Source organism: Orbicella faveolata, unplaced genomic scaffold (assembly GCF_042242905.1).
Source record: "Orbicella faveolata isolate gen_17 unplaced genomic scaffold, um_ofav_v1 contig_47, whole genome shotgun sequence".
NCBI classification, from domain to species: Eukaryota; Metazoa; Cnidaria; class Anthozoa; order Scleractinia; family Merulinidae; genus Orbicella; species Orbicella faveolata.
The window spans coordinates 23,655,651-23,680,939 of NW_028301577.1; the positions used below are offsets into that span (position 1 = coordinate 23,655,651).

Genomic DNA, 25,289 nt, shown 5'->3' on the forward strand with positions numbered 1-25,289 from the left:
AATAAAATAATTTGGCTCCACCCGCCATGCCTGCCAAATCATACACAATGCAGTCGTTCACATTTCAGTTAGACGTCACAGTTCAATTTTCCTCTCCCAGCGCGGGCCCAGCCCTTGTCAGAGCTTCATGTCACTCTACTACGCCCCTTACCCCTCACCCCCAAAACCAAGAAAACTTCTGGGTTCTCCACCACTGCGTGTTACAGTGAAGACACTCGAACCAGGAACACTACACATTGTTTTTTTCTTTTTTGATTACCCAACGAAAGGGATTAGAATCCTTCACATTAGCAGCTCTTATCCTTTTGTTTTTATGAAGATCTCTCATTGCATATTCATCAAAAACTGAAAATGAAAATTTCAAGTCTTCATGGTTCGAGTGTCCTCACTATGTGCGTAAAATAAACTCGATAATCCCAAATATTTCGAAAACAATGACGATGATGATGATGATTGCCACACAATTGGCATTGACTAAGGGTAGAGCACCTTTAGCTGAATTTCAGAAAATTACGTGTTCTCAAGTTTTTAAGCTTCAAGCTTTAACGTTGAATTTATATAGTCCCTACTAACGAAGCATTAAATTTCACTTTGTACTTAGTTCCTCCCTAACTCCTCAAGGAACCAAACTATTGCTGGAGGAGCAAAATATGAGGAAGTATCTATTTTGAATGTAGATTGAATTTCATCTCGGTCACAAGACCAACGAACCGCATTGAGATTGAAAAGATAAAAAGAGTTCACAAGGTCAGTTATTCTCATGTATTCTGATCGAACTGATATGGCAGCGAGTTCTGTTTCCACGAAGCTCTCGGCCTTTGTTGTTCCAGTTCTTCAATGTATCTGTAATTCTCTCATCGGGGAATCGCTACTACAAAGGTGTGGTGTAATAGTCATGAATAGTCTACTTACAATAGCTTGTTGAGTTAGTTAGGAGCAGATAGAAAGCGGCAAGAGATAAATAAGATTAACTTAACTCCTGGAACAGGTTATGATGTAATAGCTTGTATATAAGTTATAAAACCTCACTGGGCCGAAAAGTGTTGATATCATTATCTCTGTGCCGGCCAGGTAGGAGAAATTCTATCCCTAAACTGAGAAATAACTAGCGAGCGAATCTTACGCTCTACCAGGACTGATTTTGTAGAGTTCGTACGCGGAAGTGCCTGCCAAATAAATTGTAGTAGCTACTACCCTCCATGCTGATTTTAAATTTATGCAGAGACGATGCCGCAAAATGGAAAACAATTTAGACATTAGCTCTTCTGATCTCTAGGGAAGCTCTGCCCGGCCTTAGGAATGTAGACTGTCTTGAATTTTATTGATCATGATGTGCGAGGTCATATGCATATATGCACAAGGTAAGGAGGTTCTTAACTTCCGTTTCATTTGTCTGTCTGTAGTCCGAAGAATACAAATTATCAGTCCTACGTAATCGCACCGATGCAGTTATTGCCATGGTAACTCTAAATGTGATCTCTCGCCAAAAATAACACATGATAAATGTTGCTGATTTGATTTTTGATATTATATTTATGACATATAATGGTGGATACACGGAAATTTCAACCAAAAGTATTCAAATTTCCTTATTGACATTAAAAAAAATGTATTCAAGAACATGGCCTAAGATGGGAATCTGATCGATTCTCAGTCACAGCACCTACAACTTCTAAGCAGTTTGACAATAATTCTTGGTTAGATTTTAAATGTTGAGAGTTTTAATTGGGATTTTTAATAATGAAGTAGTGAAGTATCAAATACCACTCTCGTCTCAAGTAAGCTTCGCTCAATCAGTATTTAAAAGGTACCGCGAGCATTGCATTTGACGGACTATATAAGTTGACACTTGACTCTCACGCGAAACCACTCATGAATTACGAGGTCAATCTCACTCCATCATGCAAAACACTACATCCCGTTTCGTGTACTGACAACTGATATTCGCTTGGTTCTAGTTTAACTCTCAGTCGGCTAAATCATATTCTGTTTTGTTGCTGTTTCATCCTTTCATCCGTTCCTTAGTTTGATCGCTCGTTCGTTCTTTAGTTTTTTTCCACTTTCGTTCCTCCTTCTCGTTGGTCAATTCAATTTTTTGTTCGTTTATTTTTCTTCTTTCGTTCACTAGTTCGTATCTTTGTTCAAAAGACAACGCACGTGATACGGAAGTAGAAAAATTGCTCTGTCATTGTTACATTTTAAAACTGGAGTGCATCTCCGGCTCCCAGACACCTGTTACACTTAAGCCTTTTGACAATTCAGACGAAACAAGCTCTCCAGTATGACTACACCGACAATTCTTCTTCAAACTTATTGTTTCCGACAGAACGAAACGCGACGTTTCTAAGGATACAAAGCAAACATCGTACAATGTTGTGTTTCGATTAATTTAAAGAGTGACGCGCGCCGTTAAAATATTCACCTGTCACGGCATTGTTTTATAGCTCACGGTAGTAAACAAGTTTTGTCATAATAGTTTTAGTACGTGCAAGACGCGGATCAAGCCTGACTGTGGCAGTACGCGATCGAAACAAGCAGAACTAATCAAAAAAATTATTCTAGTGCGTCTAATCTCAGCTGAGAAATTCTCCACGCTTTCCCGGCACTGTTGATGCGGCTATGAAAATATAGAAGTCCTTATCATGTTCTTTAAACTGCAAGGCGAGTTGAGAGCAATCTGGGGACGAGCGGAAAAGGTTGGCAGGTAAGGTTGAAGTTTGAGTTGTCGAGAGCTTGTTTTAACTGACGAAGTCAAGTGCGAATCCAGTTTTATTCCCTGGAACGTTTCGTTGACGGGAGCTGGGAGACGTCGTGGTTAGCCTAACAAATGGGAACCAAGTTCTCGGCTGTTTTGCAGGCTAACGTATATTTTGATTTCGTTTGTGATCTTCGAAATCCGAGTGATTTGCGTGAAAATTCCCATATCAATTACACCAAAAACTAACCCATTAAATAAGACTTGAAAATTAAGGGGGCGTTGCTATTTAAAAGAGCTGAAGCTAACAGGTTGCGATGTCTCCTGCGCCAAACCCTTCTTTGTATATTAGATATATATGTTAAGAAGCGCACAATATAGACGTTATGAAAGAAAAGAAATTTCCATCGATTTTGTTATTCCACAGTTAAATTTTATCGAGTTTTTTTTCTTCTGCGCTACAAATTTCGAGCAAAAGGTTTGATCCGATTTTCAGATTTCGGCTTGCGGACCTTGCGGAAATAACAATCGAACTAAAAGGAAATAAGTGTCAGTTTTTAAATAATGTGATATTTAATTTCATAAGAAAAAAAAATTTTACCAGAGCATTTCGACCATAAAAGGTTACGTTACAAGCAAATCCCTCATCATGTCGACTCGGCACGGTGTTTTCTGATCGTGTGTGATTGACACAGAACTAGAACAACTAATAAATATGCACATAAATTAAAGTAGTTGCTAAAATATTGACACGGCTTTCCACTAGGATTAACAAATCATAACGTCCTATAACGACAATATAATTAGCTTAGAATCAGTGAATCGTGGCTTAAGAGCACGTTTATGAAAAGCGTTGTTACGGGTCCAGAAGACAGATTTGAAGACATTTTGGCACGCGGTATTCACATAAACCGTTTCTGCGCACGACAATGGCATAATTTATGAGCGGGTCGCATTACCACTGGGTTAAACCCGGTGGGACTTGAATTTCAAAATATTATTATTCGCGGCGATTATCTGAACACCGCACTCAAGTTTAGGATATGACAGTATAAAAGTGCTCGAAAAGACAAGATAACAATGTCCTCTGGAAATCGTGGAATTCTGCAAGTATTTCGCCGGGCGGCGAAAAAGGCTAAGAATTTCCGACTCTTTACCAAAAGGTGAGTGCGTTTTCCTGAAATGTACGTGTTTATGAATATCAAGTAGATTTGCGCGAAGCTCGTGATCGTTGTCCACTGTAAACTCGTCGTAGCACAACTCTTTTGGTTTCCTTGTGCTCCAGGCACACCAGCCTGCAATCAGAACATTCCTGTGTAAGATATTTCTTTGCCACACTGGCGATCGGACGCCTAAACATACACAATTTGGGGTCTTTCTCGTCAGCGATCGAGGTGTATGCGGACAATAAGGAAACGACTGGATTTTGACTCTTGCTTAGCAAAACAAAGCTCAAGATTAAACGTTGCTTGTACAAAGCTAGGTTGAAAAATTTCCTTTTATAGTCAAAAGATCAATTATTATTGTATTACTAGAGAGAATTATTTTTATTGTCATCGAGAAGTGGTTCATTTCCTTAGCAGGTTTCAAGACCTTGCTTGTTCAATAATACAGCTTAATTTCTTTTGTTTCGGCTTGTTTATATCTGGCAAAAACTTTAGGGATCGAAGCGAGATATCTGATTTCGCATAACAGGCGTAACCAACTTGCAAACCCGAAGGCGAAGGTCATAATATCAGTATCTGCTGTTCGGTAATTTACGATCGGGCAAATTCGATGATTTAGAGGGTCAAAGAACTGTGCAATTGGGCATCGTTAAGGTCGGCAACTATTTTATAACACGACATGCAGTATAGTTTTGAAAAGGCTGCTTTGTATATCTAAACCGCGTACGGAATGAAATTTTTATTGAAACTTCGATCAAATTATAAAAGTTCACGCGCTCTGGTCACGCGCGCCTCACCCTTGGCGGAAATGAACAAGAAAAAACTTGAAATCGCGAAGCGAACTGAATTTAACAGGCTTCAAAATTGCTAAGTAATTTTCTCGTATGTTCTCTTTGATATTCCAAGCAGAAATGAAGGCATTTTATTTGACATAAAATACCTTCTGCTTGATGTACAATGTCGTCAAAAGCGACAGTACATCAATACATTGGCACGTTCTGTTTACCTTTGTCAGTAATGTTTTTTCGTTTCTCTAGTTATTGTTTACTCTACTGACAATAGATTGCTTCCTGACATAATTAAAACTTTTCCGGTCTCTGCTATTTTGGTTAACTAGCAGAATTACATCACAACAACATTGATTATAATAATTTAATGGTCTATGGGAATTTGTCACGCAAGAAAAATATTAGAACTCGTTACAACCTCGCAACTTACGCAACGGGCGAACTCACTGTACAAACAATTGTTCCTTTGCGATAAAACATTAATGTCCTTGAGGTAAATCGAATGTTTTTGTTTACTTTCAGTCTGTGACATATGTCAACTGTAAAGATCTAATAGACTTAAGTTTAAAACCCCTCTGCCATGCTAAGCTCTAAACTAAGATTAAGGAAGTCTACTGTGCTAAAATAAGTGCATTGAAAGAAAAATGCTGAAAACTTTTGTACTGAATACATACATTCCATCTTCAGTTTTCTGCAACGAATATTAGTAAAATTGACACTGGAGTGGGTGAAAAGCTGACCTTAATTGCCCTAAGGGATGGAGTTAACTTAGATTATCCCTGTATATTAAAGGCGTACCATTTTCTATAAAAGTAACCTTCTGAAGGAATGTGAAAGAGGTGTCGTTACCTTTTTCAACACAGTGCTACCTTTTCCGCCAAAACAATGGTTTTATACAATAGTAACGGTTTGGTCATTAGGGTGGAGCCCCTCTGTATAAGCCATTGTTAATTGGATACCCTCCCACTAGCTTCTTACATGACCTCTCCACGTGCGCGCCCCTCCTCGTAAGGAGGGACTGGTACCCAATGCCAAGGTCACCGGAGCGCTTATAATAAGCCTGTTCAATTGTTTTCATTCTTATCATAGCTTTATGTCTATTTCGTGTTCTCTTGAATGTGCATCAGTGTCGAGCGATCACACACGTTTACGCGAGATTCTGTCAGCTTTCGTGCAGGTTGTATCTGTGAGTACATTCCTCCCGGCGTGCCTTGTATATTGCCCTGTATATTGCTCGCTGATTTTGAATCACTACCGGTTCGGAAGGGAGCGAAGAGAGAATAGTGGAATTCAAACATTTTCGTTTTTCCGGCAAACGAACATTACAGCCACGGTTTTTAAATTGAGACGATTAGTTTTCCGTTCAATGGCGACACAAAACTTCAGAATTAGAGAAGAAGGAAGTTGGTTAATGGGATAACACTGAATAACAACTTCCGAGGGTTTGTTGTTAGGGAAATAAAGCAAAAATATCGTGTTGTTTGCGTGTAAGAAATAGCCAGAATTTCTTAACGTTTTAAATCAATTTTGAAGAAAACAAGCCCCGCAACTTTAGCAAAAAATCAGTGTTGACTTTTAATCTTCCCATAGTTAATTTTGTTCTTCTGTAATATGAAATAGTAATTCGGGTGTTGAATGTTTTGAATGATTCTAATTCAAGCTGATGGACATATTTGCAATACACGTTCTCCATTGCAAGAGAACAAGATCTTATCAAATTGTGATGATATTGAATTGCGTTACTTTTTCACGTAGACTGTAGACATTACCAGAAGCTCCAATGAGATCATTTCAAGTACCCTCCCGGGTAATTTTGTCACGTGCAAATCTGTTTGACATACCGCAGATGAAGTAAGCCAAGGAAAAATAACGGGGAACGAACTTGTGGATCGTAGCTGAGAAATCATTTGTATGGATTCATAAACAATGAGAAGACGGCACCTTCTTTTTGTTTTTTGCGGTTAAAATTGTTCATTTCCCGTCGACTGAAGTTCTCGCGTGGGCATTGTTATGACAAGGAATATGACAAGGTTATGTCACGCTGACTTCCGGTGGGCGAGTTCAGTCAAGCGTGCTTTTCGCCGGTTCTCCGTCATCTTCTTGTCGCAGGCGACTCGCCTTCACAAATGGACGGAAAGGCATGATGTGGCACCTCGATTTACTCTCTGAGACTTTCCAAGATTTATTGCTCTGGTAAGGTCTTGTAAACAACGCTAACAGTGTGTGAAAAGGCCGCGAAAACAAGAAATTTAGCTGAAACGAGGCTTGCAAACAAAGAGCATGCGCAGTAGCGGCTGTAGCGGCCAAATCTTTTATTTTCGTAAGCTGGACATGACCCAAGCAAAACTGTTGTCGGGATTTTGATCGGTGATTTAGATGCACTTTGCAGTCGTAGCCTTTGGCGATGTGATATACTCGGTCCAATATGTCTTTAGTGACTGTGTTGAGGTCTCCGTCGACATCGGAATGTACGAGCTTAGGCACGGAATCGGTAAACTGCAGTTTTTGCACACACCTTCGTCGATGTTGACAATCTTGTATCTTTTGTCATGATCATGTTTTATGGTCGTGAAGTTTTCTGCACAATTCTGCCTTGTGCCGACCTTTTATTTGATTGATACACTTTTAGGACGTTGACGAAGATCAGGAAGATAGTTCGCTGAATCGATCTAGAGCGTAAGTGGTTTTATTTGGTTTTCTTGACTGTGAATCACGACACGTCAAGTTCGTATTGATCTGTGAGAGACATACAGCTGTATCTTGTTTCGCTGATAGTTCGGCTCTGTTATGAGGAAATTGCTTTCGTTGTCGACTTTTAAGCGTGTTCAGGCCTGTCTTTCTTTGGTTACATGCCAAGCATCGAGGCAATCTGGTTTAATTAAAATCACAGGCAAGGTTTAGCTCTAAAAATTTGTTTCGTCGGTGAAGAGTGATTGATAAAAACCAAATCTAGATGTGACTTAACTAATCTAGGCCAGTTGCATAATTTTTCCTTCTTGTTTTGTCTCGTTCACCCTTCGAGTTTTGCTTTTCTCACAACTTTGGACGTTATTTCTTTGGAATGTATTTTGTGAAATGAGCTTTTGTTACTTTCTTAGATTGTCAGTTATTTTGAATGAATGGTCTTGAATTAGCTTGAATTGCTGGGGTCAAAAGTGTTGAGAGATTGAGAGCCAGATAAAGATTGTAATGCGTCGGTATTTAAAAGCCAAAGACCAAAATAATTTGCCAAAAATAGAGGGCATACAGATGTGGTCAGTCTATGTAAGAATTCCATTTTGTCACTTTCTGGCCAAAGGAAATTGTTTTATTCAATGTTGGCATCAGTGTCTCTTTTGTGTCAATAAGTGTATTATGGGGAAATTTCAATGAAAGTTTTCTTGCAGAATATTTTGTCACATTTTTTCATTTACATTTAGGGTCGTGTCGCACAAGAGCGAATTCACATATTTCCAATTTTTGGCGAAGAAAAACTTAACTGCTGTCCTCCTGGCAGATATTTAATACACATTTCTAAGACGATATATTTAGCTTATCAGTATACTACATGTATGTTCTGATTGGTCAAAATGTTGTGGACTGTTTTAACGGCCCACCACATGGAAATTGTACTCATTTTGTTAAGGTAACAGACCATGCAATGCTTTGTGTTATTACAATGTTCTATCTGCACAATAACCCCACTTGAAATGTTGGAAGAAGGCGTAAATAACTGTGGTTAATCACCTGCATTTTATTTAGCACATGATATCTTGTTGTTGGGGAATCGGATATAAAATCCCTCGTGGTTAATTGTGTAGTTAAACAACAGAAACAGTAGAAAGCATGGTCTGTTATCACATGTAGGTACAGAAATGGTTTTAGTAATGGTTTCCAGTGGTTATTTCCTACATATATTAATATAATGTTGTACGTGCCACTGGAATAACAAGTTTTGTTAGACACTTAGAAATTTGTGTGGATTGTATTCTTACATGTAAGACCCACCCTGAACTTAGCACCTTCCCTTAAATAATCCCCCCTTATAAGATGGGAAGCTTTGGATAATGCTTTTAATTAGAAAGGATTAATTTGGCATGCACTTAACAGATTTATTTACTAATGGTTATTTTGATCCATTGTTCCATTCAGGGTTTCCTTTGTTTTTTTTGGTCATGCAATCTTAAATTGGGTTTTCAAAACGTATCTGGTCTAAGTTGCTTTGGATCCCTGCAGAGAGTATTGTCACAACTGAACTCTTCTAAGAGTTTTAAGCTCTTTAATGTTGCCGATCTTGTTAAGATTTTATGTGTTTGTTACTTTCCTGGTGTTGGTTAAAGTCTATTGTTTCACATTTCTGAAGCACACATTGTGAACATGCATACAATAAATAATAATTATTATTCGGTCTGAAATAAAAAAAGAAATTGATTACTGTTGCAGCAGTTGCATTCAAACTTCTAATCCTCTCATAGCTGGATCTAATTTGTTACTCACAATAGTACAGTCATCAGCATCAACATGTAACTTTGCTAGTGACAGTTAATAATATTATTATGAAACAAAATATACAGATTATCATATCCAGGTGGGAAAAGAAATATTTAAGCTCTAAAATTGTCTCGATATACTCTGTTTTTTCGAAGTTTAGCACTATATAATTATGCTTGTTACTTTTTTTTTCAGGTCAAGTTTTGAAGGGTTCTTTGCATCCAAAGGAGCAGCATATGCACTACCCGATGGAGACTTCGCTCGGCAGGCTACCAAACATGGAGGTAAGGAATCAAAAGGATTACAATCTCTTCTTATGCAAATGAAGTTTCCTTTAATCAAGCAGTCAAGCAGTTACAGTAGCTTTGAGATTTCAAAACTGTCTGACTTACATTATATTATACACTTAATTACTGGTCCTGGAGGAAACAGTTTGTTTTCCCAGGAAGTTGAGGGAAGCATCAAGAGTCAAGGGAAGACAAAACTGAGTACACGTTTTCCCAACTTAATTAATAAGTGTTTCTTGAGTTTTATAACTTGTAAAGTACAGTGAAACCTGGCTCTATGGACACCTGCTTAATACGGACGCCTGCTTCTAACGGACAGTTTTCATTGTCCCGACAACTAAAAAGCTCATATATTTTCTCTTAAATTAGCCTGCTTCATACAGACACCCAGATAATGCAGACACTTTATCATGTTCCTTTGGTGTCTGTATTAATGGGTTTCCACTGTAATAAGACCAGAAGGACTACCCTAAGTCAAAATATTACCTCTGGTTAATGGAGGAGCAGGTGGCAATTGCTAAATAATATTATTGTTGCTTACCAGGTGACATTTAGATTTAGCACTTGCCCCATGACCATAAATCAGCCAGTAAGAGCGCATGTTACTTTCCACTAGTAAACTTCAGCTATATACTTAACATGTTGTTCAGTTTTGGTCAAATATGTCTTGTTTGTTGGATGTTATTAAGTGTTTTTACGTGGTAAAATATGTTAAGAAATCAGTTTAATTGATCTCTAAAATAGTAAATGCTTCCTGAGGTGAAGCCAAAATTTAAGGGTTGTGCTTTCACTAGGACAATTTTGGCTAGATAAAGTCGGAAAAGTCTGGAAATGCAGTGAAAACAGTTCATCTTGAGTTAAGCACTCTGTTTTCACCATAAAAAACAAGCAGTTATCTCACCAATATGACTGGAAATTCACGCCAAGTCATACTACCTCCCAAGATGGTATAACCTCTCCTAGTCAATGCCTCAGCCGATCACATACATGTACTGTGTAGTGACAGACGCCTGCTAAAGAACCTGGCAGTTTTATTTTCTAGACGCTCGCATTGCGGTTCAGTTTGCGAAACAGAACTTTTAAAATGGCAGATGAATTCAACAGTCCTTCTCATTTATTTTGGTGTACCATTCCTACGGTCCCATTAGATTCTCCTGCCAGTTCCTCGGCCAGAACCCTACCTATGACATGGCATCGCTGTTCCAGCATTACAGCATTTCGTCACATCTTCCTCTTTAAATGAATTTTCTGGGGACATTAATTGCATCCTCTTGAAGAAATGCCTTCTCTTTTGCATAAATATAGCTAGAATCAGTACAAAAGAAGTCATAAAGCACTTCCTCTCTCAGCCATTTTTTAAAGTTGGGTGCTTTTGTAATTTGAATCTTCTGAGTCAGCGGGTTAAATTCTGGGTTAGATTTCCAGTGAAAACAGATGTCATATTTAACTGGCAAATGTTGGTCTGTAAACAAACACCTAGAAAGAAGTAATGTTTAATGAGTTAATCGGAAAATGTAACCAGGGAAAACAAAATTAAATAGTCCAGGTTAACAGTGCAATGTTCCCCTCTTATCACATGTATTTGGTGAGAAACAAAATTATTTCATAATTTGTCAGAAGTCAGGAACGTAAGTGAACTTGGAGTAGCCAGTGAAAGCATATGCTGTGGGGGAAATATTCCAGCTGTAGAACAAGTGTATAAATGGGTATTGGTGAATTAAATGCTCGGAGTTACCATACTTCTAGCTAGTCTCTTCATACTATGGAAAATGATAATTATATAAGCTCTGCTGGTATGCACCATTTGGTCTATTGCAGTCTTTTATACTATATTCTCCAATATTTAACAACAGCCCTGACACGTATTTGCAAAATATTGTTCTCTTGGTTTGAATTGGCCATAACCATATTATTTTGATCAAACTGTTGCAATTACTCAACAGTTATGAAGTGAGAACAATTACTGTAAATTGCATAATTACGATTTTAACAACAGTTACTCATACAATTTTTTGCATGACCTTTATTTCTATTTCAGGGGAGATGCAATTACATTTGCAGGCCATGGTCAACTTGTTGCGGGATGAAGATGTTCTTAGACTCGTAAGACTGATTATGATTGGTTCAATTTTTGTTCTGTACTGTACACACATTTTGGGATAAATATTACTTATTTTATGATATGTACATGTAATACAAATTAGGTGCTGTTAGTATGAATTTAATGTTAATAACAAAATTATTTTTAAAACAATAATTATTAATTGTCTATTTGCTGGTCTCAACATTTCTTTCCGTAGGTTGTTAAATTGGAAAGCCAGTACCCAAACAGAATTCGCTATCTAACAATTGTGTCAGCATTTGGTCAAGATGAAGAAGAACAGAGTATTATCATGGGTGTGGATTGGACTGACAAGTAAGCGAAGCAGGTTTTATATGTGATGACTCTAGCCTCATGCCTGGAGAGTGAAAACTCTTCATCGTCTCATACCTACCCACACCTAAGGACCAGTATCAGAAACAACAGAACAGAAACATTAACACTTATATGAGTTTCACCTACAGGTCCACTGCACTGTGCAGGGTACACACTGGAGCTTTAATAGGTTTAGTCCCCAAAAGGGTGTCATCCACAAACGTAAATATGATATTCTTGCTTTGAGATTTTATGTTGGGAGTGTTGAGGTTCCAATGCTATGAGTGCAAATGATTACAAATAATCATCAGTTTTTAAACTGATCATCCAAAAATGTAATTTATTTAGTTAATTTTGATTTTCTTGTGTGATGGTACGTGATTATTTTTTTTGCTTTTCAGGGCCACTATTGGTCTGGTAATTCCATTGTATAGAGACACAACCATTAATCTTGATGGTGATGGGTGAGTAATTAATTGCAGTCACTTTGTGTCTAACTTTGTAAACCTGCCTTTTGAGATTGTGCAGTTTCAGAAAATCTTCAGGCTTTCCCCATGGAAGTGATTGGAATATCCCAGGGAGGAGGGGGTGGGGGCTCCGTAATGAACAAAAAGGCAAAGAAATGTATGAAGCTTAATTAAGCTTAATTGGAATTTCCAGGGGGGTGGGGGGCCTTAGAAAAAAATCCCTTCCATGGGGAGGTATGGATATTTTCTGGAAAAGTTCTACACATTCTCAGGGGTGAGATTTTCTAATATTGTACTTAATCTCATCCAATTTTTACTTCAATTTGACAGTGGCTTCAAAATGACTTCAGTAGACAAATCACACATTTTCAAGCCGATATCTGTTCAGACCATGTGGTGAGTTCATTAAATGTAACTGTCAATAATTACATTACTGTACAAGCCTGCGAATAATTTTGGTCTATAAGCTGGTCATTTGTCAGGCCAAGGACATGTTTTGACCTGACAAAAAGCCAGTCTGATCGGGCAAATTCTTTTTTGCCACTAGAAACTTAAAGTAAGAGACATTTGAGACATTTTGGTATTTCAGACCCTTCGCCAAAATGTTGGTTGCAAATTCAAATGGCTTAAAAGTAAAGTCAACTGAGTGTAAAATCGATACTAGTGCCAGAAAGGGACCTTTGCAGTAAGTCAGGTATTATTTTACCCCTTGAAAATTGACAAATTTACAAACGTTTGTATCCCTAGTTTGCCTTCACTCACTTGATGAAGTTTCCCGTGTGGACAGCTTGTCAGTGCAAAAACTGACCAAAACTCACTCACAATAACATTCAGAGACTTGAAAATTGGCTGAAATGAATTCTTTGACTTTTTCTGAAAGCAAGTTTTCCTCGACAATTTTTGGGGTCAATTGAATAAATAAATTTGCGTAGATAGATGAAATTCAAATTGGAAGTGGTCATGACTACAAAGCGCAACTAATTTGTACATTCACGCTTTTCACAAAAACATGTCTGTGGCACGGAAACTGATTCAAAATATATTGAACCACAGACGTAAAAAAAACTTTATAGAGCTTTAAAACTGATTTTTGATCATATGGACTGGCAATACATTTGGTTTCATTTTAGAGGTTTTAAAGTTTTTGAAAACAATTGCATTTAGATAAACGAAACATGAGAATTTGGGCTGTGTATTCAATTTGCATAATATTTAATATTTTAGGCCCAATTCAGACGCCAAACTTTCCATGAGCTGAACCAAATACATTGAATTAAGTACACGAAAAGTTCGGCGTTTGAATCAATTGAGAACGGCTATTTGAATTTGGAACGGCCCAGCCATTCTTCCCGTCTAGCTCAGCCGGGAATTTCGGCTTTGGAACGGCTTTGATTCAGACGTTGAACTTTTCATGAGCTGAACCTAATGCATAAATTATTATAATGTATTTTACAAGCAGTTTTCGCTTTGTCTGAAAATTGCTGACATTTCGATGTGATTTGGTTTGAACTAAATAAAGTTCGGTGAATTAAGTTCGACGTCTGAATCAACAGGTGTACTTTTGATAATTTGGGTCGGTCCAAATTCGAAATAAGTTCGGCTCATGAAAAGTTTGGCGTCTGAACTGGGCCTTAGTCGAGTCAAATTACGACTAAAAACCACAACACTTACACATAACAAACAACAAGTAACAACATATAAGACCTCAGATTCAAGTAGTTTTTCAGACTAAATGGGGCTTCACAATCTTTCAAGACACCACCGCAAAATGCGTAAATTAACACATAGCCTGAATGGTGGCGCTGATATGGTGTGTTTACAATTCGACATGAAATTTGAGACAACGCATTCGACGTGATAAAATTATTTCTCAGAAATGGAATAAAAATGAAACTAATAACAAAGCCTTTTTGCGTAGTATTGAGTGGCAGTATAATAAATTAACTTGTTCCATATTCGGCCACAAATTTCCAATTAAATTATTTTTGGTTTAGCAGAAATGCCTGGTCAGACTGTCCGACCAGACTAAGCTTTTACCTGTCAAAACTTCAAATTTACCAGACAATTGTCTGGTGACTGACTGTTATTTGCAGGCTCACTGTACGTATGACATGTATGAGGCCTGGTTCACACTGTCTGGCAACGTAACAGCATAATGACATAACAACTTAATCAGTGACATGTATGGTGGTAATGGTAATGTGAACATTGACATTAAGACATAACTAAAGGAAAAGACGAGGGTTGATTTTTTCCTTATGTCATTATGTTCATGCTATTACATTGCAATTACAATGTATTGTATATTGTTATGTCAAGATGTTCACACCACAAACATGACAATCTGATTAATAACCTTCTTAATTACATGCATGTGTGTCATTATGTTTATGTTGTTATGTTGCTGGTGTGAACAAAGCCTAAGGGGCACCCAGGGATTCTCCTGATAAATGTACTTTACTTACAATTGAACTAAGAGAACAATGTTCTGTGAGTGAAGAGCACACTGTTCTATGAGTGTATAAACTAATGAATGCGCATTCAGATTCAGAAGTCTCACACGTGTATTCAGTACTGTTGTACATGTATGCAAATGTGTAAATTTAGCGACTTGTGTTTGAAAGAAGTGTTTTGTCAATTTCCTTGCCTAGGACTGCCTTACAGTGGATTCACAAGTGTAGTGAGAATGCCAGGAAACACAACTATTACTATCTGAATGAGTCCTCACATGCTTGGGTTGAGTATTATTACAGGAAAATTTCCTCAGACAGACTTCGTATAAATGAATGGTAAGTTCCTTCTTGGAAAGAAGAATTTAATGTAGTATATTATGGACATATCTTTAGTAATTTATCAGTACTCGTGTCATGTAGATGTAATGATTTGTAATTAATTATCTGTCAAGTACAATCAAACCTCCCTTGAATGGACTTGGGGTAAGAAACAAATGTCTGCTTACAAGGGATGTCCAGTAATAGGAGGTCAAAGCAGTACATTTAGTGCTTGTAAGAGGCTAGGACATTGAAGAAGTCTTACAAGAGGCTTCCTCCTGTGGGAGATATCTGAGATGTGTGTCTACTGTCTACTGTCTACAGTAGTACTTGTCAGAGTTTCATACTGAGCTGGACTTTGGTTCTGACAGTCAGGGGGTTATAATCTTGAGTTGACACAAATACTACATGTAGTTCCTTGGGTTATGTTCTTTACCAATTTATGAACAGGTTTACTTGCAGTAGAACTAATGTAAATCACAAAATGCTGATAGGACACTACAGATACACAAGTTATGTTTCTGCACATACAGTGCATGTATGAACAGTTCACAATTTTGAACAAGATCGTGTCTATTTTCATAATATAGGGAGCAAATGGATGACATTGAGTCAAAACGTCCTGAATCTCCCATTGGCACCAGGTACAGCAATTGAGTTCTGTTTTGAAAAAAAAAATTAGAGAATTACATGTAAGCCTCTGGGTGACAAAATAATATTGCTTTTAGATAAATTTACTGCTAGCCTTCTTTTAATTCCCAAGTTAAGCATCTAAATTTACTATCCCTTTCATGCTAATTAGTTTGTGTTATCTCTAGTTTGTGTTACATGTATATTTTCACTTTTTTCTGATTGGTGTCTTAATCCTTAATTCTTATTTTCATCACACAGTATTTAACTATTTATTGATCATTTTCTATTGGTATTCTTGTAAACTGACAATGGATGATGTTTCATCCAAAACATGTCTTGTTGATACAATATGAATTTCAAACACATATCTTACTTTGTATTGCTACTAGACATTTGGTAATTATTAAATTTATTATATTAATGATAATCTGATTTTGTTTGTAGCAAAGAAAAAGAACTGATCATGAAGCTTATTCGCCACAAGCTTAGAGAGGTTAGTGCTTATCTTTAGTTCTGCCTATTGTCAGTTTTTATTTATGTATTTTTGGTCTGCAAATGTTGGAATTATAAACTCTGTTTTCTATTGCAGGTGATGATGAGAGTCGATCTTGAAGAAGTCACCAGTAGACAGGTAATGTAGAGAAATATCCACAGAACTTACTGAAAGGGTTTTCTAGTTTCACCTTCAAAAGTCAATCTTTCTTAATAAGCAGGTTTTCAGGCAAGCAGAGAACTTCTGTCCCTGTAGCAAGAAGTAATAACAGTTTTTTGACTGCACTTTGATGGGATGCTAGTCGGACCATGGTCTCTATATGTCTCTACTTTTGTCTGTTTGCAATATTTCACTGGCAGCTGTTGTTCATACCCCTGGGTATTTTGCTCAAGGGAGTGGCAGATGACAGTGAGTCCATCACTTGTCCCATTGTAGTTCAAGTTAATTTGTACGCATTGGTTAGTATCAAAAGAAACTTCAGTGTGATACAGAATAAAGTATAAGTAAGAGTTACACTTGTTAAAATCTTAGAGGTCTACCTTTTTTGGAAGATCATATATTTATTACAGCTTCTGATACACAGCTTTCTTCTGCGGAGTTCAACGCTGCAATCAATTTTTTTTCATTTACGTCTAAGTTTCCATGCTTTTCACTGAAATACTTTTGCTGGTGACTAAATCTGAAAACTTAGGGGCCAGTTGACCCCAAGGCTTTTTCCTGAATGTCAAGCCCTGTTCTGTGACCATTTTATTATTTAAGCTAGTTGTGGACCTTGGTATTTTCCAATGTTGACTCCGGTGACTTACCTCGCATAATTCATGCATATGTTGTGCTTTTTAGTTACGAACCATGCTTGAAGCAGACACGCAAATGGAGCTAAAGGAGTACAGGTCATTTATTGATAAAGAGATGATAGTGATTATGGGACAAATGGACTCTGCATCCAAAATATTTGACCATGTTTACCTTGTAAGTAAAATCGATCTTCGTGACTCAAATCATGCTTACAATGAATATTTCATCTTTATCAAATCAAACATGAATGAGAAGTCTCTTTGCAAGTTATTTTGCATTTATATTGGTAACAATAAATTGTCTTGTTATATAAAAATGCACACATTTTTGTCAATGTGAAAAAGTGTTCTCTGAGTCTGTGTTTTGCTGGAAATTCTAGATGGTCTGGGGCTGATCTAGGGGCGTTTCAGGGGGTTTGGTTGAACTCCCTAAATTAAAAAAAATGAGACATTTTTATAGTATAACATGTTGACTTGGCCTCAGAATGCTGGAAATCCCATTTCCAGGTACCTCGATTTTAAACATTTTACAGGGGAGGATGCCCTGGACCCCCCTACAAGGGAGACCGCCTTTGCCACCCCCTTTTCTAAAATCCTGTATTCATCCCAGATAGTATTTCAGCTATGTAATCTGAAGATTGCAGCTCGTAGACATAAAGCTAGTTCATCTGAGGTGCCTTTGCTTAGCTCTTACAAGTAAAGCTTGTCTCTGTGTTATTATTCCTTTTAAACCATTATTTGAAGATCACTGTTTTAAAAACATAGTTTTATTGTTGCAGGGTTCTGAATGGAATGCCTCAAACTTGGAGGAACTCAAGGAAAATGGGTGGGTAAACTTTTTTTTGTCAGCTGTGAGGAGGGAAAATTTTTTGATGAAGCAACGAGTATCTTTTAGCGACTAACATTTACATTGTCCATCCAAATAACTGTCACAGTATTAATGAAACCACCTTTTGTAAGCAACTCATGTTGGCTTGATAAAGTGGATCTCCACATTTGGAGGTCTGACTTTATTGCAGGTACATGAATGCATACATGAGGTTTTCTTTTGACATGTTACTTATTTGTTCTCTCTTTTTCTATTATCTAGAGTTGGGTATATTTTGAACATCACAAGAGAAATCGACAACTTTTTCCCAGGAACATTTCATTATCACAATATCAGGTTTGTGTGTGTTTAGTTTTCTTGATTGCAAACACTTTGTACTACGAAGGCAGACACTTCGATATCATATTTTGTGACTTAATGTTGTTACTTTTTTCCTCAGAGTTTATGACTTGGATGAGACCGAATTACTTCACCACTGGGATAACACTTACAGATTCATACAGAGAGCTAAGTAAGAAATGATTAAGTAGAGAAACTTTAACTACATGTACAGCTTTTCGCACCTGTTAGCCAGGAGGTATTGCCATGCAATGCACTAATGTTAAGAGATTTCTAAGAGCGGTTTTGTAATTTAATCAAAACCAACTTCATATTTAAATATAATCTGGCCAATCACAACAAACATACAAGTAATGTAATGAACCAATCACATCAAGGAGTCCGGCTATAGCGATCAGAGCCAAGCGCGGGAAAAGTTGGAAGCTGTGCCAAGCGCAGGAAAACATTCGTCCAGTGGTTAGCGCGGGAAACCTTCGAACTTTGCCAAGCGCGGGAAAACGCGCATGAAGCTATAGAACGATTGGTCTCCGGTTTGCTTTTGTTTGCGCTGATTGGTTATTGCATGTTGAACCAGTGTTTTTGTGCCACATAGAGAGCTCTGGAAGCGGAAATCCAAAGAATAAAAATATCGGTCCAGTCGTCAGTCAATCTCTTTTTACTTTTCTTGTTTAGGAATGCAGGCTCAAAAGTTCTCGTCCATTGTAGGATGGGCATCAGCAGATCAGCATCAACGGTAAATATGCCATTAATTATGTTCATCTTGAAAAGTTTAGCCTGAATTGTTCAAGTCCGTCAAGTGTAATCCGTGTTAATCTTCTCAATCCTTAACCATCCTTGTTCCTTTAATGTTTATTATTATCTCTTTGGTGTTTTTCTATCATAGTAAACTGTTATTTTCAGGTTGCCTTCAACTTAAAGGTAATTTTGTACGCGGCTAAAATAACTCGAAATACCGTGACTGAGCTCCCTTGAGGACGTTCGCGCGAAAATGTTCTTCTCGATAGATTTTCTTCAAATTTCTACTGCGGACAGACAATGAATTACTTGTTTCGAAATAAATCCAGGCAAAGCTATAGCAATGGCCTTCTGCCCAATCATTGTTCATTTTATTACTTAGCACGCACATCGATGCATGACGTGGCTTTTGATTTTGCGTGCGTAGTAAGGATGCGCAGAATCAATTAGCGCGAACGTCCTTAAGTTTTATGTACAGATTTTTAATTGACGGACCAGGTGAGTGTGCAAACAAGCGAGGGAACTAGGTAGCGAATGAACGAATCCGTGCAGTTCTTAGCTTACTGAGTTTCATTTCTCATTTTGTATCAGGTGATAGCGTATGGCATGAAGGAGTATGGCTGGTCGTTAGGTGATACGATGAAGTACGTCAAAGCACGAAGAAGTGTTGTGCAGCCGAACGCAGGATTTTGGAAGCAGCTTATTACGTATGAAGGAATTTTGATTTCGAGGTAACTGGCCTAATTAAAAATTAACCCAACCACAGGAGAACTCGCTTTAAACTGACAAGTACGTTAACCAAAACGCCACTAAACTTAGTTTGGTAGTGAAGCAAATCGTTTTTGTAGGAAGTCCTACAGGCTACACCAGCTTGTCTGCCAATACAGCCATTCAATTGTCATCACTCCCGACTCTCGAAGCGACCCACAGCAACGAGATTTTTGCAATCTAGCATCTAGACTTCCTGTTAATTGTCTTAAGGGTTTTTTGTCGAGTGTTATTCCGCAAGGTAGTGGTCTAACGCTGAAAGATCCTGTAGTTTATGGACAAGAGTTTTTATTGATTGTTTTTTTATTTTTTTGGGTGGTTGTTTCAGCAAACGGCGTGACCATTGGGCCGATGTAGAGGTGTCAAACAGCGCCGCAGCTGTAAAGAAGCGGAAAGAAAAATCTAGTAACTCTGCTGACGAGAATGACAAGCATCCCCAGATGGCTCTTCATGTAGAAAGCGTGGACACTGTTGATAATGCACCGATAGAAACTGAGTCCTCTTTAAAACTCAAGGAGTCTCCCGACGTCAGTATCAAAGAACTCGGCGTACTTCGGGCGACTTTGGACAGTACAGGTGAGCTCGTCGAGGGCACTTCGCTGGAAAGGAACGAGACGGAACGTGTGCCCTCGACGAGTTCACCAATTGGTCCGGACCCAGAGTCGACCGCTGAATCCAGTAAAGAGGCCCTTGAGGGGCCTAACTATGTACCACCCAGTTCTCACGCTTCGGAAATCCCTATCAAGACTTCGCTACAAAGAGTTAGTTCAGATCCTACTCTGGCAAATGATGACCAAAAGAAGAAAGGAAAGGATGAGGAATCTATCGGAAACTTTCGTAGGTCATGCTCTTTACGAGAGCGTGGAACAAGGAAATTACAAGAATTGCACTCGAAAGCTAGGTCCGCAAGCGACGAAAATCTCAAGGACTTCGAGCGCAAAAAGAAGCAAATTCTGGGCTTGGATGAACCAGAGACGAGCGATTTGCAGGACGTAAAGAACACTTTTGAAGGTCTCCTACCGAGCGACTTGCATGGTGTACTTGAAAGCGGATTTGTCAAACGGTATTCGAGAAAGTTTGAAGGTGTTGATGATGTGCCAGAGCTTGAGGGTAATGCTGCTTTGACGTCGACGGAAGAAGTACGTGTTGAGTGTGCGCCTGCAGAAGGCGATAAGATCCCCGAAGAGGAACAAGACGAGAGTATGCCAAACGAAGAACCCGAACCGGGCGTTGTAAAGAAGCACAAAGAAGGTTACGAACTGAAGCATCGGGAGAGTTTGAAAAGGCGGGCGTTGCTTCAGCGAGGCGGTAGTGATGAAAGGAAAAGCGCGAAACAAGAAGGAGACGAAGTCGAAGGCTCTCTTGCTGTTGATGCTGATTCAGAGTCAGTGCAAACCGCAGGAGAATTGGGAGACGAGCTTAGAGGTGTTAACGTCGTAGCGCTTGTTAAAAGGGTTAACGAGGATATGAAGAAGGAAGTAAATATTCGGAGAATATCTGCTTCGAAGAAAGAACAAGATCTGCGAGCATATGTTGAAAAAGCAGGGGAACGAATGAAGAACGCTCTGGTTAATGACGAAGACGGAACCTTGCCGAAAGATAAGAGCACTGTGTCTAATGAGGTAGATTCTGAACAAATCAGTGAAGAGTCTTTTACTGGGAAAATCAAACGAAACACTCGTGTCTTTGTACTTGAGGAAGACTCGCGGGATTTACCGTCAAACGATTCGCAGTTAACAGGAACATTGGAGAGCAGGCAACCGGTTGTATTGAAGCCGTCTGTTGCGCACAATGTGAGTGCTAGCGTAGAATCCGTTATTGAAGGGAAGCTACAACCTTTGGGCCAAGAGGAGTTAGAGAAAGGAACTGGCGACCAGCAGGCCAGAGAAGTCAATCAAGAAGTAGGTTTATCTGTATCAAAGGGGAAAACAAGGAGCGCGGACGCCTATACGGAGCAGGAAAATCGTACTATTTCACAAGATGGCACAGAGCCTTCAGAGATTACTATACAGCAAGCAGTAACGTCTGAATTGCTAGAGGACAAAAAAGACGAACAGAGTGAACAAAATTCAGAAAACATTCTTCAGAAAGGTCTAGTGAAACGACACAAGCTGTTAATTGAAGGAAAGCTGCAGCCGTTGGATCAAGAGATTGAAAAAAGTGTCGAGAGACCAGATGGACAAGAAAGCCATTTTGCAGTCGGTCAGAAAGGATCTTCATCTCTTTCAGAAGGTGAAACGGACAGTGCGGCCCTCCATACAGAACGGACAGAGGTGAATGTCGTACAAAATATGAATTCTGGTATGGAGGCCGAAGAAAAGAGTAATTCAGAAACAGCAAAGCCTTTTGAGTTGTCCAAGGACGGGGAAAGCACAGAGGGCGGACACGACACAGATAACGTCCCTCCGAAAGGTCTTGTCAAGCGTCACACGTTGTTAATCGAAGGGAAGATAACTCCTTTTGATCAAGAGTTAGAGAAAAAAGTCGAGAAAGAGACTGGAAACGAAACTGGATGTACAGATGACCAGGACGCATGCGCATCTCCTTTGAAAGGGGATAGACTTGTGGCTATTGATTCACAACAGGATGAGCTGAGCGCCACGCAAGACTTGAGGGCGGGCGTGGAAGCACTGGAAACTGGTGTCTCGGGAGCACAAGAACCCTCTACATTGCCGGAGGGCATAGAAGAGAAGGGGAGTGAACAGGACACGGAGAATGTCCTTCAGAAAGGTCTAGTGAAACGCCACACGCTGTTGATCGAGGGAAAGCTACAGCCATTAGATCAAGAGTCCGACAAAGATGTTGAAAAAGACGATGGTAAAGACAGCGAGTTGGTTCTTGGCAAGGAGGCCGTTCTGCCAGTTGAAGATCAAGGACAACTGCGATATCAAATTGAGGGAACAAGTGATTCGGAAGTTGAGCAATGTGCAGAAGAAAACCAGGACAACGAAAGTGTGTCTGGTTTGGTCAAACGAGAAAAACTGCGTATCGAGGAGCGCCTGCAAACTACTTCTGCGGAATCCAAACAAGAGCTAGAGCAGGAGTTGGCGGGCAGTGACATTGCCGTGCTCGAAACTGTTGATGCAGAAGAAGGTCGTCAGGAAGTCGACACAACGGAAAAGCGAGGCGAGGAGATCGAGCAGATAAAGGGAGAAGACGAAGAGCACAGCGAGATCGCTGTGGATACGTCAAGCGTGGTTAGAGTAAAAGAACAGGCTCAGCATTTGGAAGGCATCATTCGTGTCACACAGGATGGGGAAAAGGTTAAGAGCCAAACATCAAAAGATGGTGATCCCAAGTCAAGCGACGAAGCTCCGAAATTTTTCATAGTTCCACGCACGGGTTCTGACGAGAATATAGATGAAGGAAACGAAGTGAACACTGTGGAAAAAATCAGCGAAGACAAAATGGATGTCGTGAGTGACAGTGCGGTAAACATTTCTCTTTTGAAAGCTCAAGAAAACCTAGATTCTGAAAAGGAGAACCTTGAGTTGGACAATGAAAACTTTGCGAATGTAAAGCAGAGAAGGCAGATCTTTGAAGATATTGTACGGGATTACGATAAGGACAGTCGGAAAGGCGACGAAGAGAGCGAAAACAAAAGCAACTCGCTTCGTCGGCACGAATCGATGCCGAAGATGACTCGTGCAACCGACAAGCCTGCTTTGCGTCGTCGGTCGGTTTCGGATGTGACCGCAACGGTTTCGTCGGGTTCCCATCGTGGAGTTGGCTACACCATTGAATTCAGGAAGAGAGTTGATGGTTCGTCGAGTTCGTCATCACTGCCTCGTGACTGGAGCCCTCTTGAGCATAGACAACGACGGGAAGACAAGGACGTATTTTTCCCTGAAATTTCCCCTGAAGACAAACTCAAGAAAAATGCCAGTGTCGAATTTAACGACCGCCGGGATACTTGTCAAAGCGTGAAGGAGACTATTCAAGTTTTAGATTCCAAGAATCAAAGAAACATTAGTAATATTAGTTAGAGATCAACGCTTGGCGGGAGTAGAGCGAGTTTCAATTGGGTGTCGAAAGTACTATAGAAATGGAATAGTCTTGCTCAAAATGCTCTATGATTGGCTCGTAGCGCTTCCGCGACCTACTCGACCAATCACGACTTGGTCACGTTTGTTTTACCGCGCTTTGCGCTGGTGACGTATCAATTGCTTCGTGTTCTCATTGGTTGTGTCGTTTGCGACTGTGTTGTGATTGGTCATTATAATTGCTTGAGTCACTCAAGTGAAAGCCGCTCTTGTTCATGTGGGATCGTCATAAATTTGCATATTTTCAAGAAAATTGTTTTTATTTTGATATATAAATTATGCATGCAGATACATAATAGATAATTTCTGAAGAAAATTACCCGTTGTACATAGTCATTTTTAAGGAGAAAGAGTTTGAATTTTAGCCACCAAATTAGACGTAGTTTTATTCTTGGTCTGTTCTCTTTCAGTGGAACAGCGAATTTTTCTGAAATTTTAATTCAAAGCCAATTTATATTTGTTGTGAATGTTCTGGTTCAACAAAGACGTGTTCAACGTAAGTTAATTTTGATATGTTTTTGTTAAGCAGTCCGACACATTTTTCTTGTTACAGATATCGGACAGGGGAAAGTTTTAAAAGATAGGTCACGCTAAAGGTTCCAAGAAATGTCACTTGACCACCTTGAAAATGAACTTATAGGATCCTTTCGATACCTTATAATTCAGCTTAATAGCGAGGCCTAGAGATACATGCCATTCAATTTCCATTGTTTGTGTCCTCCAGGCCTCGCTGCCGGGCTGTATTTTAGAATATCGAGAACAGTGTATTCAAAACGCATCTTTGCAGTACTTGACCGAATACGGACAGAATCACTATATATTTTTAAATGCAATCGTTTGAACAGACAAGATTTCGTTGACCACGCTTGTGTTTTCTAAGTACAAATTCGCAAGAGAATTACGGAATCAATCAGACAAGACTTGAACTCACGAGTCACTCATGAAATGATTGCATTCTTTTCTGACGTCGTTTTTCAGACTCGTTTGCGAAAATTAAGTTTCCTATGTAATATTTTGTGAAATACAAAACAACTTTCAAATTAGAAATTGGGTCGTCATGGACAATGTGAAATTTCACCCAGTATTTTTGAAACCACTGAACTCGTATTTGAAACACTAAGATTCGGGCAGCAAATTTAGTGTCACCTTGGTTTCTCAAAGAAAAATTTTCAGCCAATTTTTTAAATTGATGTGTAATTTTGCAGAATTTAATTTGATCGATCAGAAAATCATGTTTATCGAGCGATGTTTCGTACAGAATCACATATAGTAATATTTAATTGAGTTGTCAAGTCTTAAATAAACTATTTATTGTGATTTTGTTTCTTCACATTGTTTTACAGTAAAACGCAGTCGTGAAGTCCTTGATTAAGTTTGGGCCTCAACATGGTATCTTTCTGCCAAGGATGAACCATTACACCTTTCAGGGGTGGGGATGGGCAACTTTCTGGAGTATGAAATTTCTTTTCTCACATTTAGGTTGTGCATGATTTTTTGGGTGGACAATAAATCTTGCTGGATTTTTTCCTCGTGGCTGTCCTTGTACGATTTTCATGACGAGATTCATGAGACTCTGAAATACCCAGCAAGACATG

The 25,289-nt window shown here is 38.9% G+C and overlaps 1 protein-coding gene across 6 annotated transcripts; it reads left to right on the top strand.

The window, feature by feature from the left end:
- Nucleotides 1–460: 460 nt before the first annotated feature.
- LOC110061038 (uncharacterized) lies at nucleotides 461–25,011 on the top strand. Of its 6 annotated transcripts, XM_089280296.1 has the most exons (18): nucleotides 6,944–7,140; nucleotides 7,279–7,325; nucleotides 9,315–9,403; nucleotides 11,445–11,509; nucleotides 11,707–11,822; nucleotides 12,224–12,286; nucleotides 12,620–12,685; nucleotides 14,941–15,078; nucleotides 15,651–15,704; nucleotides 16,138–16,186; nucleotides 16,283–16,324; nucleotides 17,027–17,155; nucleotides 17,760–17,806; nucleotides 18,071–18,145; nucleotides 18,249–18,320; nucleotides 18,821–18,881; nucleotides 19,475–19,614; nucleotides 19,980–25,011. In XM_089280296.1, exons 1-18 carry the CDS (start codon nucleotides 7,075–7,077, stop codon nucleotides 23,635–23,637), a joined length of 4,977 nt encoding a protein of 1,658 aa, XP_089136422.1. In that variant the 5' UTR covers nucleotides 6,944–7,074; the 3' UTR covers nucleotides 23,638–25,011. The 6 variants fall into 6 exon arrangements, with proteins under 6 accessions (XP_089136421.1, XP_089136426.1, XP_089136424.1 ...); XM_089280295.1 differs by lacking the exons at nucleotides 6,944–7,140; nucleotides 7,279–7,325 and adding an exon at nucleotides 461–879; XM_089280300.1 differs by lacking the exons at nucleotides 6,944–7,140; nucleotides 7,279–7,325 and adding an exon at nucleotides 1,330–1,361.
- Nucleotides 25,012–25,289: the final 278 nt, after the last annotated feature.

Bases quoted from the DNA above. Each gene is read 5' to 3' on its own strand.
- LOC110061038 (XM_089280295.1), top strand. From the start codon at position 761: ATGTATTCTGATCGAACTGATATGGCAGCGAGTTCTGTTTCCACGAAG. The intron at 18,146-18,248 runs GTTTGTGTGTGT...TTTTTTCCTCAG, and splicing joins TTTCATTATCACAATATCAG to AGTTTATGACTTGGATGAGA. The intron at 19,615-19,979 runs GTAACTGGCCTA...TGGTTGTTTCAG, and splicing joins GAAGGAATTTTGATTTCGAG to CAAACGGCGTGACCATTGGG.